Raw genomic sequence first — 17,052 nt, 5'->3', positions numbered from 1 at the left:
TAGAAAATAAAAATGAGAAATAAAAAAACACTATTTAATATGGTTCACAGTAATTTATTCATTTTCAAAGAGCTTGTCAATGGCAATGGTGAGCTAAAATAAAGGGAAGGTGGGCCAAATATAGGGAGCAAGCATCATATTGGTCAGCACTGCTTCAACACATCTGAGTGGGCTCAGAAAGACAAGATAGACCAGGGGTGGGCAATTAATTTTTACAAGGGGCCACATAGGGAACCTGAATTACGTCCGAGGGCCACACCATCGATAACTCGGCTGTCTCCCGTTACAAATTTTACAAAAATTACCTATTTAATAGCTTTTATAGGTAATTTTTATTATTGTAATAATATGTAAATATTTAAATATACCTAAATAAACCTCTCTAATGACTTGCAACACACAAGCTTGACATTTGTAATAAATGTAATAATAATCACAGACCTCATGAGGGCTGGGCAGAGACATGCAAAGGGCCGCATGTGGCCCAGGTCTGAGATAGACCCTTGTTACATTGTAGACATTTTTATATGTGCTTTCTGACATAATCGCTCTGAAACTATCAAAATGATGTTTCTTTCACTGCTTTGTTTTTGCTGAAGACTGTTGCTTTCTCCATTCACACTGTAGCTCTCTCTACCACCTGTTTGTCCCTTTCGTTCTCACGTAGTTGTTCTCACGTAAAGAGGAGTGGAGTGGAGTGGAGTGGATTTTGAGCAGTTAGTTAAATTTTCTCCCATGGTGGATGTCTCACAGACTGGAGGTGAGTCTAAAAGCAGTATGAGCTGCTGTCATATTTTACAGATGATTTCCCCCGTTCGCTTGAATGATGACAGTCTCCTCTAGTGGGTAGCACAATAAATCCAAAATCCCTACTGTGGAGCAAATTCATGTCTGTGTACTTCATAAAGTGTTTATACCACCCACCTCTAAAAGTCATACATTTATATTTCACTTTATCAATCCTGTTGAGCTTTTATCACCCCCCCCCCCCCCAAACAAATAATTATTTATTATCTATGGTGTTCAACTTCATTTCCAAATGACAGTTCCTGTCTGACTCCCTCTAGCTTAGCTTTGATCTTGACTCATTGACCTGTCTGGTTCTGTGCCATTGGTGATGCTCTGCCGCATTTTGCTGCGAGACGTCCTCTTGAAATGCCACTGTGGCATCCATCTCCATGGCAACCTCTGCCTCTGACATCAGTACCAACACTCCAAAGCCAATAGGAGCAGGTGGGAGGGAGAGAACGAGTCTTGACTTTCTCAGATCCTGTTGTGCAGTTCAGGAGATGTAATTTGTGTGATTGTCCCCGCAAAGAAAAGCATGAATACTTGTGGTTCAAAAAGCACAAAAGATTCATGTGAGCTCTTCAGTTGCACTGGAAGTTTTGTGTGTGTGTCTCTGTCTCTCTGTCTCTCTCTCTCTGTCGTCTTCAGGATTTGGCAGATAAAGCATTTTCTCAGTGCGCTGAGTGTTTGTGCACTGTGACTTGCACATGTAGTGAATTTGCAGAATAAAAAACAAAAACTTCAGGCTTTCAGTTACAGTATATCAAAAATGTTGTAGTTGTTGAGAATAAAACTAACATATAGCAAAGTTGCATGTTTTATTGGCGTGGAGTTTGATGTGTGCTCTGTCATTCCATAAAGAGAATGCAGGCTTTTGTTGCAACTCCACCAGCTGATTTCAGATGTCTTTGAGGAGAGGAGTGCATCAGTGAAAATCACCTGCTGGTGTGATCAATAGGAATGGGGGAAAAGCTGCATTTTCATTGCCCTTTATGGAACAGGTTTTGGACTGCTGCTAATAGTGATGGTTTGTGCAGGTATGATTTAGATAACGTTTGGTAATTTTTTTTTTTTTTTTAATCTCTTTACGCTAGCAAAAGAGCTGCTTGTCCACATGGTAGTCTTATTATTATCATCATTATTATTAATATTGGCACATGAATAGCATTATCACACATTAAATGGATTCTGTAAAAGGGAGAACCTTTCTCTTGCTCATTTATCATAGTTTGCTTATTTATTTTTTTTCTCTTTTCCCTCCAGCTGTATGACAGAAACCGCATAAATGCATGTGCAACTAATGGCTCTGTGTACACATACCCAGCATAATTACAAATGATGTGTGGTTTTCAGAACAAGTTGTTGTTGACTGTGGTTGTTTTTTCTTGAAGGGTTGTAGAAAACGTGCTGCATGTTCTAAAGCAGTGCTGTTTGCGAGATTTGTATTCTCTCATTGAAACACATGTAATTATTTATACACACACAATCAAATGCTTTGGGGGAATATATAGGCATTATATTGTTCGTCTGTGCATAAGTCTTGTAAGTTCAGCTTTTAAACTGGTTGGTAGTTTTCAGTTAAATATGGGACAATGAAAGTACAGCATATGAAGATGCGTATGAAGTGAAATAATGCTGGTCCATTCTGGATCTTCTTACTTTCAGCATGCAGAGTTAAATAATATGTCTGAGTCTAAATGAATTCACGATGAAAATATTTTCAGTTAAGTGCGAGGCCAGTGTCATTGCAAAGACCTTTATAATGCCACATCGTCATTGTTCTATGCACCCATTTTGAATTTGGTAGCTCTTTGCCAACCTTGCTAAAAGCTGTTGCTTGCTTTTAAAAAAAAAAGACAAAAGGCAAGAGGAAAAAAAGAAGAAAAAAGTTTTCCACCCTTTTGATCATGTTTCAGTCAATGGTGAAACTTAATAAAATAGTCTCTGGAACTGCACTGTGTGTAGAATGTTTCATCCTGCGTGTGAGCTGTGTTCAGGGGTGGATCCACAGGGGAGCTAACTGGGAGTTTGCTCTGGTTAAGATTGAAGTGTTTTTATGGATTACTGAATACCTTGGACTAAAATTCATACTTTCTGCGTAATTATGTCAGAGCCCCTTCAAATAACGTAGTACAAAGCTTATTGATCAGGTTTATAACAAAAAGTCATCCTGTTAAAATACAGTATCAAATTAAAATCATTTGATATAGCATCAATAAAAACGAAAAGCAGGGCTTTGAACCATAATTTTTTTTTCTTCCCCAACTGGTTTGTTATGAACAGAAACTGTATTTTAATGTTTCCAGTTTTGGGTTCCACCCCAAGACTGAGGTTCCCGAACCAATTTGAACAACAAAAAAAGAAAAATGTTCCTGAACCAGTTAACAATGTTCCATGTCAGCTGTGGGACACTGAAAACACCGTATATTCCAGACCTCTATGTGACTTTGTAACGCTCTCGTGAAAAATGGAGAAGACAATCGAGTGTACTGTAGCAGGCAGCAGAAGGTAGAATTTCTTCTCATAAAGCCTTCTAAGAGACAACGGGTCCTCACTGATCACCTGAAATAGATGTATTGTGTATTGAAAGTGAAGCAGTGTGTTTCTTGTATTTTTAAAAGACACAGTGTTGTGTTCAGCAGAAAAGTTTCAGTCCTCGCACAATCATTCACACATCGACTAAATATGAAGTCTTAATCTGGCCTGTTACGTTGTTTCAGTCAGATTCATCATTCACAATCTGATAACGTGTGCTTTGGAAGATTATGTCTGGGAAATACCTTAAGTCCTTATCCTGGAAATTATTGAAGAAATACAGTGTTTTTAAAAGAAATCCCTCAATGTTTTTCTGCTCCAGGTGTGTTTCTCAGCCTGAACCAGAGAACCCCGGTGCTTTGTTTCGTCAACAAGAAAAAATAAGTTATTTTAAAAGTTGAAATACACTCCCACCAGTATAAAGCCATCTGACGTACAACCCCAGTTCCAATGAAGTTGGGATGTTGTGTAAAATGTAAATAAAAACATAATACAATGATTTACAAATCCTCTTCAACCTATATTCAATTGAATACACCACAAAGACGAGATATTTAATATTCAAACTGATAAACTTTGTTTTTGTGCAAATATTTGCTCATTTTGAAATGAATGCCTGCAACACGTTTCAAAAAAGCTGGGACAGTGGTATGTTTACCACTGTGTTACATCACCTTTCATTCTAACAACACTGAATAAGCGTTTGGGAACTGAGGACACTAATTGATGAAGTTTTGTAGGTGGAATTCTTTCCTGTTCTTGCTTGATGTACGACTTCAATTATTCAACAGTCCGGAGTCTCGTTGTCGTATTTTGCGCTTCATAATGCGCCACACATTTTCAATGGGCGACAGGTCTGGACTTCAAGCGGGCCAGTCTAGTACCTGCACTCTTTTATTATGAAGCCACACTGTTGTAACATGTGCAGAATGTGGCTTGGCATTGTCTTGCTGAAATAAGCAGGGGCGTCCCTGAAAAAGATGTTGCTTGGATGGCAGCATGTGTTGCTCCAAATCCTGGATGTACCTTTCAGCATTGATGGTGCCATCACAGATGTATAAGTTGCCCGTGCCATGGGCACTAACACACATACCACATACCATCACAGATGCTTGCTTTTGACCTTTGCACTGATAACAATCTGGATGGTCTTTTTCCTCTTTTGTCCGGAGGGCATGACTTCCATGATTTCCAAAACAATTTGAAATGTGGACTCATCAGACCACAGCACACTTTTCCACTTTGCGTCTGTCCATTTCAAATGAGCTTGAGCCCAGAGAAGGCAGTGGCGTTTCTGAATGTTGTTGATGTATGGCTTTTGCTTTGCATGGTGGAGTTTTAACTTGCACTTGTAGACGTAGTGACGAACTGTGTTAACTGACAATGGTTTTCTGAAGTGTTCCTGAGCCCACGCGGTAAGATTCTTTACACAATGATGTCAGCTTTTAATGCAGTGCCGCCTGAGGGATCGAAGGGCATGGACATTCAGTGTTGGTTTTCGGCCTTACTGCTTACGTGTAGAAAGTTCTCCAGATTCTCTGAATCTTCTGATTATATTATGGACTGTAGATGATGGAATCCCTAAATTCAATGTTGAGAAACCATTGTCCTTAAACTGTTGGACTATTTTTTTTTTCATGCAGTTGTTTCCAATTAACCTGTTAACCTGTGTTCCAAACAGGTGTTCTTTGAGCATTCATCAGCTTTCCCAGTCTTTTGTCCCAACTTCTTTGAAATGTGTTGCAGGCATCCATTTCAAAATGAGCAAATATTTGCACAAAAACAAAGTTGATCAGTTTGAACATTAAATATCTTGTCTTTGTGGTGTATTCAATTGAATATAGGTTAAAGAGGATTTGCAAATCATTGTATTCTGGTTTTATTTACATTTCACACAGCGTCCCATCTTCATTGGAATTTGGGTTGTATCTTCAGCATTCTGCTTGTGATAAAGATAAATCCTATTTTATCCACCAAGACAAAAAAACCTTAATGTCCAGAATAAATGCAGACATCGCTCGATGTTTGTCTTCTCAGGGTGCCTTTCTCAGCATGAAACACTGAATGACTTTGTCCCGCCAACAACATCCAAAATAAACAGGTGTAAGTGAACCTCACCTGTTGTTGTTGTTCATCTTCATCTTCTGTGCATTACCGCCACCATCTGTTGGGTGTGGAGCATTAATGGAGTCTGACGTCTTCACCTGGTCATTGTAAGTGGAAATGTTTTCAAGAAGGAAAAAAATAACTATTAGTCAATCACCATTATTTTAAATAAATGATTTTGTTCTGGGACAAAAAATATTTGGTTTCTGGTTTTGTTTTCGTTCCTAGAAAAGCAAAAGTTTCTGGTTTTCCATCCACGAACTGGTTCAAAGTCTTGGCTAAAAGACACAAAGGGCTCATTATAAATGCTGACTTGTCAGCTCACTTCTCACACATTTCTTCCTTCTTTTTTAACACAGTATTTATTGCAAAACGGTTATATAGGGTAAGATTATTGAAATTGGGTTAGATTTTATTTGCTTAAATCTGTGTAAATTTGCTATGTATTTCTGTATGTTTAAGGGGTTAAAATATTCAGTTTCACATTCAGATTTGCTTTAGTAATGAATGGCAAATGGGCTGCGTTTATATAGCGCTTTTCCATCTGCATCAGATGCTCAAATGCTTTACAGTAATGCCTCCCATTCACCCTGATGTGAGGGTGCTGCTATATAAGATACTCACTACACACCGGGAGCAACTAGGGGATTAAGGACTTTGCCCAAGGGCCCGTAGTGACTTTCCAGTCAGGCTGGGATTTAAACCGAGGATGCTCTGGTCTCAAGCCCAATGCTTAACCACTAGACTATCTCCTTCCCCAAATAAAAATAAATAAAAATAAAAATAGAAGCTATTATTTAGTGGTGTCAGCTTATTTTTAAAAAGCATCAGTTTAGGCACTGGCACCATTTTAAAAGTATCACTTTAACGCACACACACAAATGATACTCAACACTGTTTGTTTGAATCTGGATGAATACGCAGTGTTTTCCTGTATAATTTTATAATTGTTTTATTTTCAGATCCAGTGGTACCCACTAGTGATGTCCTGATCAGGTTATGTTTGGCCCAGAACCGATTCAGTCATCTGATTTTGAGTTCTGCCGATACAGAGTCCCTATCCGATACTTTAAAAAACTGAATGAACAATGAACAAATGCTAAATATATATTTTCATTTTAATCACCTTATTTTATTATTTATCACTTAAAGAGTGCACTTCTCCTTGAGGTAGCTTGAACAATCAAGTAATAATCTACCAGACTTTAATAAAATGTACAAGTTTCCATGTTATTTTATTTGTCTAAAAATAAATGTCCAGGGTTCCTTATGTTTAAACAAGAAATTATCTAATCTGAAATAACAGGTGGTTTTAATTTACAGATGAAGGGTTTCTAAAGAACCAAATATTGATTTAGCTATTTTAATTGCAAGTGTTCTAAACTTTTTTTTAAACAGTAATCAGAAATTCTGAGGTAACAAACAACAAAAAACATTTCCAAGGATTTTTCTTCAGGAAACTGCTCTATAAATGATCAGTGGTTTCTGCACCGATCTGTTTTGTACTGATCAGTGGTTTCTGCCACTAGTCTTCCGCGCTTTGGCCCGATGTGTCGTTCCTATTGGACTACGCAAAGCTACATCACAGCTCAGAGCGTCAAAAGTTGGATTGGGTTGAACTTGTGTTTTTCTTTTGTCCAAAAAAAAAAAAAAAAATAAAATAAAATAATAAAAAAAAGATTGGGTTGAACTTTGACCACATCAGCCTGCCAACAAGCGGCAATGCGCGCTCCCGTCAGAAGCGTCGCTTTAGTTCGGCTTTTGACGCGACGCTTCTGACGCCTCTAAAAAGCAACATGTCTCATTGAAAATAATGCTATTTAGACCAATTCCTGACGCCTCTGACGCTTCCGACACGTGAAAGGCCCATTAATCTGCAGTAATGAGCTTGAAATTGCACTGATCAAAATAATGATTGTAAAATCTATATCGGATTCCTGATTGGGATGCAACGTCCGATTTCGATTAAGTCTGAAACCACGTGATCGGGCCCGATTTCCGATCACGTGATCGGATCGGGACATCCCTAGTACCCACTGAATACTCTGATCACAAGGCGCTCAGGAATGCAAAAGCAAACTATGAACTTTGTAAAAGTGGCACATCTTTTGCAAATTGTTACTTTTTTTGTTTTTCTCATCAGTTCTGATTTTGTGTGTCGGATGCCGGGCTGTACCAAATTCAGAATTGAACTGAAAATTACTTGAATTTCACTTGATTTTCAACTGGCGTAGCAAACAGGATGCATTAATAAAAGTAAAATTCTGAATTTTGCATAGGCCTGGTGTGATGTAGCAATTTTCAATTTGCAGACCACTTTTTAAAAGTTTTCTCTCCTTATGATTTTTAGAATAGTGTGTTTTGGGTTGGGGGAAGTCCTTTTAATAATCTGAGGTTAAATACATTGGGGAGCTTTTTATACGTGTTTAATTAATGATCCATACCTGGTGTCATCAGCGGGCCTTAGTGTGCCTTGCCTGCAATTGGGGTCAGTTGGAACTGCCCTGGACGGACGAGCCTGTCAGTCACCCATCGACCACAAAAAATAAATAAATTTCAGGCTACCATGATTACAATTTGTACAAATTTCCAATGTAGATGATTCATAATAATCTTGATAAGCACACTGCTTTATCTGGTTTTTACTAAAGTAATTGTGAATGATTCAGTTGGTTTGTGAAATGATCTGGGTAAAATGGAAATGGTATGTGTAGATTGTTAACTAATGGACCTAACTGTGAAAGAGTGAGAAGTGGAAAAACTATGCTGAACCAAAAGATGGATATACGGCAGAGGGTCCTAGAAGAGATTGAAAGAAACGATGAATTTCACTGTTACGGATAACTCACATTGGGTATGAGTTGTGTGTCCTGCTGGTAACAATAATACAGTCTTGAGAGAATGTTTAGTCTATACCAATTTTATTTAAACTAACTTTATTTAAAGTTTGCGTTGGACTACTGGGAACATCTTGACCTCAAAGGACCAGCGACACACACCAAAATATGTGCTCTTTCTCTTGTTTATAATTGAATAAAGTATCAAATGACAAGGATCTATTTTATGTGTTATATACAACATATTATGATAGCTATAACTAAGTACAGCACTTATATTGAAACCTATAAGTATATTATAGTGTGGGTCATGGCCTCCAAATGGAGTCAGCAGCTATCTGTGGTAGGTTGGGCTATTGCTGAAACACTGCCATTAACTACACTGTAGCCAATTCAGAGTCATCACTAGAGGCTTTTGACTCAGGCTAAAAACAGTGTGGCTATTTCTTGATTAACTTTGAAGCAACAGATTTTAAAATTAAAATAGTCTAGGTTAAACTGTTTCTCAAATAAGATAATTATTAAAGTTGTTGCAGTGCAAAACCAGCAGTGCCATGATATTGTCGCTGTCCAAAAAGTAGAAAAATAGTCTTATTAATTTTATGTCATTCCGGTCACCCCTTACATGTAGGTGATGGTTCCTGACGTTCAGAGACTGGAGATGTTCCATGATGACTCAAAGAGAGAAATTATACATTTTACCAGCATTAAATCAAGAAAATACAGACTGTAATGTTAAATTTGATATTGGGACAAAATAAAAAGTGTGAGGTAAGCTGTAAATACACCAGTCTAAACAATACATGATTATGATTTTATTTTGTAGTTAAGCATGAAAGTTTGGATGCTATTAGTGGTTGTCTCAGACATTTGAACATGGAAAATGAAAGTATGTGGCGAAGCAAATGTGAACAATGTATTGATGAGTAGAATTTGGTGGTGGGGGGGGCTCTTCAATTAAGTCAGTCCTGGCTTCTTGAGTAATTATTGTTGTTAATGGTTATTTTGAAATGCTAACGAATGTCTTGATGATGTGGTCTTAAGATATGTGCAGGTCCAACCATCATACATATGGCAAAAATCTAAACAAATGCATGATATGAAGCTAAATAGCAAGCGAATTTGATGCAGTATACCTGATGCACAAATCTAGATCCTTCTCATCAGACTGGATGAACAAAAAGGTTGGCTGTCGTTGCAGGCGGAGTGTAAGTGACATAATGGACACACTCTAATCCTGCAGTATCAGACTTACACAACAAACCCGCTGCACACTGTGTGGTTTGTTAGCTCCGCTTTTAAAGCCCATCCCTCCAGGATGACCTTCAAGTTTGTATAGCATGTTCAGACCTAATGTCTTTGGAAAGCATTGGACTTGATGACATCTAATTTCTACATGGACACACACATCTGGGTTTACACTCGCTCATATTTTGGTACTCATTGCCCATAGGCACTGTGAGATTTCCCCTTCTTCCTCAACCCAACACCTTGAACATTGTCATGGTAACAGCACTATTGCATAACACAGCCGCTGCTGTGTAAAATCTTGTATTTCTGTCTCCTTGGAAACAGCCCCCCACTCCCCACTTCTGTTCTGCTCCTTGGGCTGTGAGCATGCTGTCAACAACAGCACAGACGTGAAGTGAACGGGAAAGGCAGTTCAGCAGATTCTCTGCAAAATGACACCTCAGATGTCAGTTAAATGGTTCAAAGTAGAGTAGTGTTCAGAATAATAGCAGTGCTATGTGACTAAAAAGATTAATCCAGGTTTTGAGTATATTTCTTATTGTTACATGGAAACAAGGTACCAGTAGATTCAGTAGATTCTCACAAATCCAACAAGACCAAGCATTCATGATATGCACACTGTTAAGGCTATGAAATTGGGCTATTAGTAAAAGAAAGTAGAAAAGGGGGTGTTCACAATAATAGTAGCATCTGCTGTTGACGCTACAAACTCAACTATTATGTTCAAACTGCTTTTTTTTAGCAATCCTGTGAATCACTAAACTAGTATTTAGTTGTATAACCACAGTTTTTCATGATTTCTTCACATCTGCGAGGCATGGAGTTAACCAACTTGTGGCACCTTTCAATTGTTATTCCACTCCAAGATTCTTTAACAACATGGCTTAACAATGTGGCTTAGTTCCAGCTTTACCGGGAATCGTCGAAAAAATTATTCAACATGTCGAATAATTCCGGGAGCGCTCCCGGAGAATTCGCGTGACGACGGAGACAACGCGAACAACAGCTTTTGATACTTTTTAATCGCCGTTTCATCCTGCCCCTTCCTGTAATGCCGCAGTTTACACTGCCGTAATTGGCGGCCGGTGTTGTATCCCTAACCAACGGCATGTAAAACGGCGATAGAGCCCACATTGGCATCCTCAAAGGCGTTTTAACAGGCGACAGAGGAAGACAAAATGGCGGCGCTAGCGGACAGTACGCCGTTCTAAACGCCACCTCCCGGTTAATGGCATTCCAAATGGCCGATAGGCGGCGGTCAGTATAAAAAACGCTAGCAGGCCTCTCACTCCCGGCCAGCTCCAGATATTTTTGCAGAAAAGCTCCAGTATGCCTCCTGAAAGAAAATTGGCAGCGGCAAGGACTTACCAAGAGGTCTGGTTCAGAAGCAGAGGGTAGCCCTGTGGTGGAAACGAGCAACACGTTGAGGAGGGGAAAAGGAGAGGAAAAGAAAAGGCTGAGGATGAGCTCCCTCCCACTGTAGTGACAGCTGCTTCAGCCTATTATACTCTGGGGGCAGTGCCTATATGCAAAGGTTCCTGGAGTAACGCAGGATTTGCCTGGATAAATCCAGCGGTACACAGGGCATTATCGGCGGCAGCAGAACACCGCCATTCTCACGCGCGTCTTAACCTGCGATTGTAAAGGATAGAACTGGGTATTAACCCCCGTTGCCTGACGTGTGCTGGATGCTACGGCGTCAAAACGCGCTGTATTCGGCGGATTTAGCGGCGTTTTATCCGCGTATTTGCGGCTAGTATGGCGCTCAAAACGCCGGTGAAATGCTCCGCCCCTTTCCTCCGCGAAAACAGCCGGAACTACCGCGAACTTCGGTCTGCGTACTGCTCGCCGACAAAACAAACTATGTGTAACCTGGGCTTAAGGCAACATGACCCCTTCAAGTATTTTGACATATCCAAACTGATCCATGATACCTGGGGCCTGTACTACGAAGCAGGGTTAACTTACTCAGATGTAACCCAGGGTCAACCTCTTAAACCGGGGTTGACAAAACCTGGTTTCCTCAAGTGGTGTTAATCGGTACTATGACGCTGAATAAGATGTTGATTTGTTGAACCTGTGTTAACCTAATTGGAGTTTGTGTGCGTTCACATAAAAGGTGCAGGTTGCAGCACACTGATGATGAAGGCGCGGTCACCTTACTTTACCGAAGAAGAATGCACGATTATTATGCGGAGCTACGAGGAATTTAAATTAATGTTAAGGGGGAAATCGAACACATCGTCTGCCAATAAAGCAAGACAAGCTTGTCAGCAACGTATTGCTGATCGGGTAAATGCGTACGTACAGTTCAATTGTTCCCCGAATCTGTTACATATGATTAACCTGTGGAATGTCTAATATGTGTTAAAAAAAAAAATTACGTTCTTTCATTAATTACGCCCAGATGCAACACGATTCAGAGGTGAGCATAGGCCTACTAATAGATGTTAGGTTAATTTAATGTTTCCTAAATAGGCTACCTTGACTGTATGATTGCTATTCCTAATCCTGTCAATATTTCAGATGCAATAGCAGTGCCAAACGCACCCGGCAGCAGGTGAAGATGAAATATAAAAACATCCTTCAGAACGGTAGGTTTATATTCATAGCTTGATAAGCCCCATTTCGCCTAATTAATGGACATGCATTAGACCTATTTTGATATTAATAATTACCCGCGATTGCATAAAACCCTTCTTTGATTTGCATTGTGGATAAATGGGCAGGGAAAACGACAAATGCATCCATCAGTTTAGATAGAGCAAGTACTACCTTGCGAATCATACGACATACAGTATTCTTGCTCAGATTTTCAGCATCACCGATGGAATACATAAATTGTCCACTGGCAAAATAGGCACAAGGCACATTATCTGCTCGATCGTCGGGGCATTGCTACACTGTAAAAAATGATTTTTTTTTTTATACAGGAAAATGCTGGCAGCTGTGGTTACCAGGGAATTCCTGTAAAACATACAGCAGCACAGTAGATAACATTACAGACATAATATGTATATGGATTTACAGTGAATGAACCACGGCTGATTCACATTAAAAGAACTGTTAAATCTACAAACAAGAGCTCTCTTTTTTGTACATTTAACTGCTGTATTTTTTACAGGAATTCCCTGGTAACCACAGCTGCCAGTGTTTTCCTGTAAAAACAACAGTCTTTTTTTACAGTGTATGATGGGTGATGTTACAGACGTCTGGCCCGATCAGCTGACAAAGATAACGAATTCCCTCGGCTGAGAATCTATATCTTTCATAGAGAATATCGTCCGGGTATGTCAGCGGATTCTGGCGGTCTTAAAAACCCTCGCCCTACGAAGAGAGCCCCTCACAATTTGTGCCCCAATATCAAACGGATCATCCAGGTAGGCCGGCATTGTCTTCGGAGTGATTGAAGGTGGATGGACGGTACTTATAAAGGGAGTGGTTAAGCGAAAACCTCAAGCTAACCGAGAACATAACCTGCTCGGAGCAGGTTTGGCACACAGCATAAATTACCATGGGAGCATACCTCGATCAAAACCTATCCACCTTTCGTAGTACGGGTTAACCGGGAAGTTACTCCACACATCATCAACTTACTCCTGAAGTTACCCTGATAAGCCAATAACCCTGCTTCGTAGTACAGGCCCCTGGTATGCGATATATAGGCCCAACACCACAGTAGGAGAAACATGCCCATATCATGATGCTTGAACCACCATGCTTCACTGTCTTCACTGTGAACTGTGGCTTGAATTCAGAGTTTGGGGGTCGTCTCACAAACTGTCTGTGGCCCTTGGACCCAAAAAGAACAAATTTACTCTCATCAGTCCACAAACTATTCCTCCATTTCTCTTTAGGCCAGTTGATGTGTTCTTTGGCAAATTGTAACCTCTTCTGCCCGTCTTTTATTTAACAGAGGGAATTTGCGGGGGATTCTTGCAAATAAATTAGCTTCACACAGGCATCTTCTAACTGTCACAGCACTTACAGGTAACTCCAGACTGTCTTTGATCATCCTGGAGCTGATCAGTGGGTGAGCCTTTGCCATTCTGGTTATTATTGTAGATGAACAACCTATAATTTTTTGCACCTGCGTATAAGTTTCCCACTCTCCAATCAACTTTTTAATCAAACTACGCTGTTCTTCTGAACAATGGCTTGAACGTCCCATTTTCCTCAGGCTTTCAAAGAGAAAAGCATGTTCAACAGGTGCTGGCTTCATCCTTAAATAGGGGACACCTGATTCACACCTGTTTGTTCCACAAAATTGACGAACTCACTGACTGAATGCCAAACAACTATTATTGTGAACACCCCCTTTTCTACTTTTTTTTTTTTTTTTTTTTTTTTTTTTTTTTTTTTTACTAATAGCCCAATTTCATATCCTTAAGAGTGTGCATATCATGAATGCTTGGTCTTATTGGATTTGTGAGAATCTACTGGTACCTTGTTTCCATGTAACAATAAGAAATACACTCAAAACCTGGATTAATCTTTTTAGTCACATAGCACTACTATTATTCTGAACACTACTGTATGCACTACTGTTTAGATGGTGTTTTCCACTGTCTGGTTGGTGTTTGTATGATAATGTGACATTTGAAAATATAATACATATTATACTAGAGTTTTTAAAAAGTCAGTCTTTTTTTTTAATCCAGTCAAGTCTGGCTGCATGCGTTGATGCCATGCTTCACTTCATCAATGACACCATGGAACTACCTTGTATCCTGGATGACAACCACTCAGGCAGACAAGTGACCCATCCCCACCTCTTGAAAGTAAACCTCTACACCCATGTGAAGCATGGGAGTCCCCTTGGCCTTCTCCAGCTGCTGGGGTCCTCCACACTGAAGTAACTGAGTGCTGGATCATGCATAGAGATACGTGCCACATGCCCAAGATGTTGAAGTCGGCCCTCTCTCGCAATGCAAGTTATGCCCCTCATCTCAGTCTCCCTAAGTAACCACTTGCTTGATAGAAAATCATTACAGCATTGCCCAAGGATACTCCAAAGACATCTCATACCAAAGGCCCCCAGTCATCACCTTAGGTCAGTGGTTAGCGTTGAGTGGTGTTAAAAAAAAATACACACTCTTATTTATTTTAAAGTATTAAATTTGAAAACAAAACTTTGAACAGGCTGTTGCTTAATAATTCCCAAATATTCAATGGGATCAATTCCTTCAAGACCCCCAACAGTAACAACAACAATGCATTTTTTACAGAAACAAGTAGAAAGGACAACAGCACTTGTGTGCTACAAGTTCCATTTCAGTGTGAAAGATGATTAAAATGATTGTATGAAAGAAAATTAATTCATTGTGTGTGTGTGTGTGTGTGTGTGTGTGTGTGTGTGTGTGTGTGTGTGTGTGTGTGTGTGTGTGTGTGTGTGTGTGTGTGTGTGTGTGTGTGTGTGTGTGTGTAAAACTGAGTTACTATTTTGTGGTAAACTCTCATTATTCCTGTTGTGGCTATTTCCGCGCATCGCAAAAAGGGCATAAGCATTCTATACTCAACAAAAATATAAACGCAACACTTTTGGTTTTGCTCCCATTTTGTATGAGATGAACTCAAAGATCTAAAACTTTTTCCACATACACAATATCACCATTTCCCTCAAATATTGTTCACAAACCAGTCTAAATCTGTGATAGTGAGCACTTCTCCTTTGCTGAGATAATCCATCCCACCTCACAGGTGTGCCATATCAAGATGCTGATTAGACACCATGATTAGTGCACAGGTGTGCCTTAGACTGCCCACAATAAAAGGCCACTCTGAAAGGTGCAGTTTTGTTTTATTGGGGGGGATACCAGTCAGTATCTGGTGTGACCACCATTTGCCTCATGCAGTGCAACACATCTCCTTCGCATCATCCGTGAAGAGAATGCCTCTCCAACGTGCCAAACGGCAGCAAATGTGAGCATTTGCCCACTCAAGTCGGTTACGACGACGAACTGGAGTCAGGTCGAGACCCTGATGAGGACGACGAGCATGCAGATGAGCTTCCCTGAGACGGTTTCTGACAGTTTGTGCAGAAATTCTTTGGTTATGCAAACCGATTGTTTCAGCAGCTGTCCGAGTGGCTGGTCTCAGACGATCTTGGAGGTGAACATGCTGGATGTGGAGGTCCTGGGCTGGTGTGGTTACACGTGGTCTGCGGTTGTGAGGCTGGTTGGATGTACTGCCAAATTCTCTGAAACGCCTTTGGAGACGGCTTATGGTAGAGAAATGATCATTCAATACACGAGCAACAGCTCTGGTTGACATTCCTGCTGTCAGCATGCCAATTGCACGCTCCCTCAAATCTTGCGACATCTGTGGCATTGTGCTGTGTGATAAAACTGCACCTTTCAGAGTGGCCTTTTATTGTGGGCAGTCTAAGGCACACCTGTGCACTAATCATGGTGTCTAATCAGCATCTTGGTATGGCACACCTGTGAGGTGGGATGGATTATCTCAGCAAAGGAGAAGTGCTCACTATCACAGATTTAGACTGGTTTGTGAACAATATTTGAGGGAAATGGTGATATTGTATATGTGGAAAAAGTTTTAGATCTTTGAGTTCATCTCATACAAAATGGGAGCAAAACCAAAAGTGTTGCGTTTATATTTTTGTTGAGTGTAAAATTAACTCCCCTCTCTCTTTTAGGAGGAACGTCATAAAACTTGGTACAACTCCTTGTTATAGGTTGGTAATACACATATCGTATTGTTCAAGTTGGGGCCGTTTTACCAGAGTTAGTGCCCTTGATTAACAAATCTAGACTCCCATCAGAATTTTGTGAAATTTGGTACAAGTCCTTGTTATAGGTTGGTAATACGCACATTGTAATATTGTACAAGATTGACATGTTTTGATAGAGTTATGGCCCTTGATTAACAAACCTAGACACTGCCAGTTTCATGAATTGGTGCCGGCATTCTGAAATCAACTGTCGCATACCTTGAAATGTTATCAGAATGTAACAAGCGCTTGTACCAAAGCAGCATTTACCAGTGCGGGATATTGCATTATTGTTGATGTTTGAGATATGTTTGTTTTCTAAATTGGCCACATTATTAAATTGTAATTGCTCACTATAGACCAGACATCTGGAAAGACATGGTCAACTACATTTATTTTATTTTTATTTATTTATTTTGTCTCTGTTTGGTCTAGCAATGGGTAGCATGAGCTGCTGCTGGTTTGCTGAAAAGTTTGCAAAAACTGCGGGAATAGTAGCTACTGGTAACATTCATGTCGCCTGTGGTCTTCCACACTGAAAATCAGGGTCACTGTGTCGTCATATTCAGATCACACATTCCCAGGCTCTGCACATGCACCTGAGATGTTTGATGCTTGCTTACGTGTCCTGGTTGTGGTGGCTTGCCTGCCTGTTCTGTGTAATCATGTGATAAAGGCTTAAGCTTGTTCCTTGCTGTTGTGGGCCTTCCAGTCAGTTTTTGCTCCTATAGCTGGGGGGCGCACAATCGTGTGCTATACTTATCACGTCAGCAGGTGATTTCATACATGATCAGGGCTTTTTAA

General features: G+C 40.0%; 1 protein-coding gene across 2 annotated transcripts in view; it reads left to right on the top strand.

Annotated features, from left to right (window-relative positions):
* Positions 1-17,052, top strand: part of LOC117510885 (mitogen-activated protein kinase 1) — a 67,060-nt gene that overhangs the window by 23,596 nt on the left and 26,412 nt on the right. The window contains exons 1-2 of one of the 2 annotated variants that reach the window (XM_034170781.1): positions 10,623-10,628; positions 12,954-12,959. The exons of the other annotated variant lie outside the window; for it this stretch is intronic. Coding sequence (XP_034026672.1) covers positions 10,627-10,628; positions 12,954-12,959 — 8 coding nt within the window. The 5' untranslated portion in view covers positions 10,623-10,626. Of the gene's footprint in view, positions 1-10,622; positions 10,629-12,953; positions 12,960-17,052 lie in introns of those variants that run through there. 2 annotated transcript variants of the gene reach the window in all.

This window comes from Thalassophryne amazonica, chromosome 5, assembly GCF_902500255.1.
Source record: "Thalassophryne amazonica chromosome 5, fThaAma1.1, whole genome shotgun sequence".
NCBI classification, from domain to species: Eukaryota; Metazoa; Chordata; class Actinopteri; order Batrachoidiformes; family Batrachoididae; genus Thalassophryne; species Thalassophryne amazonica.
This window is presented reverse-complemented; position numbering and strand designations above follow the sequence as displayed.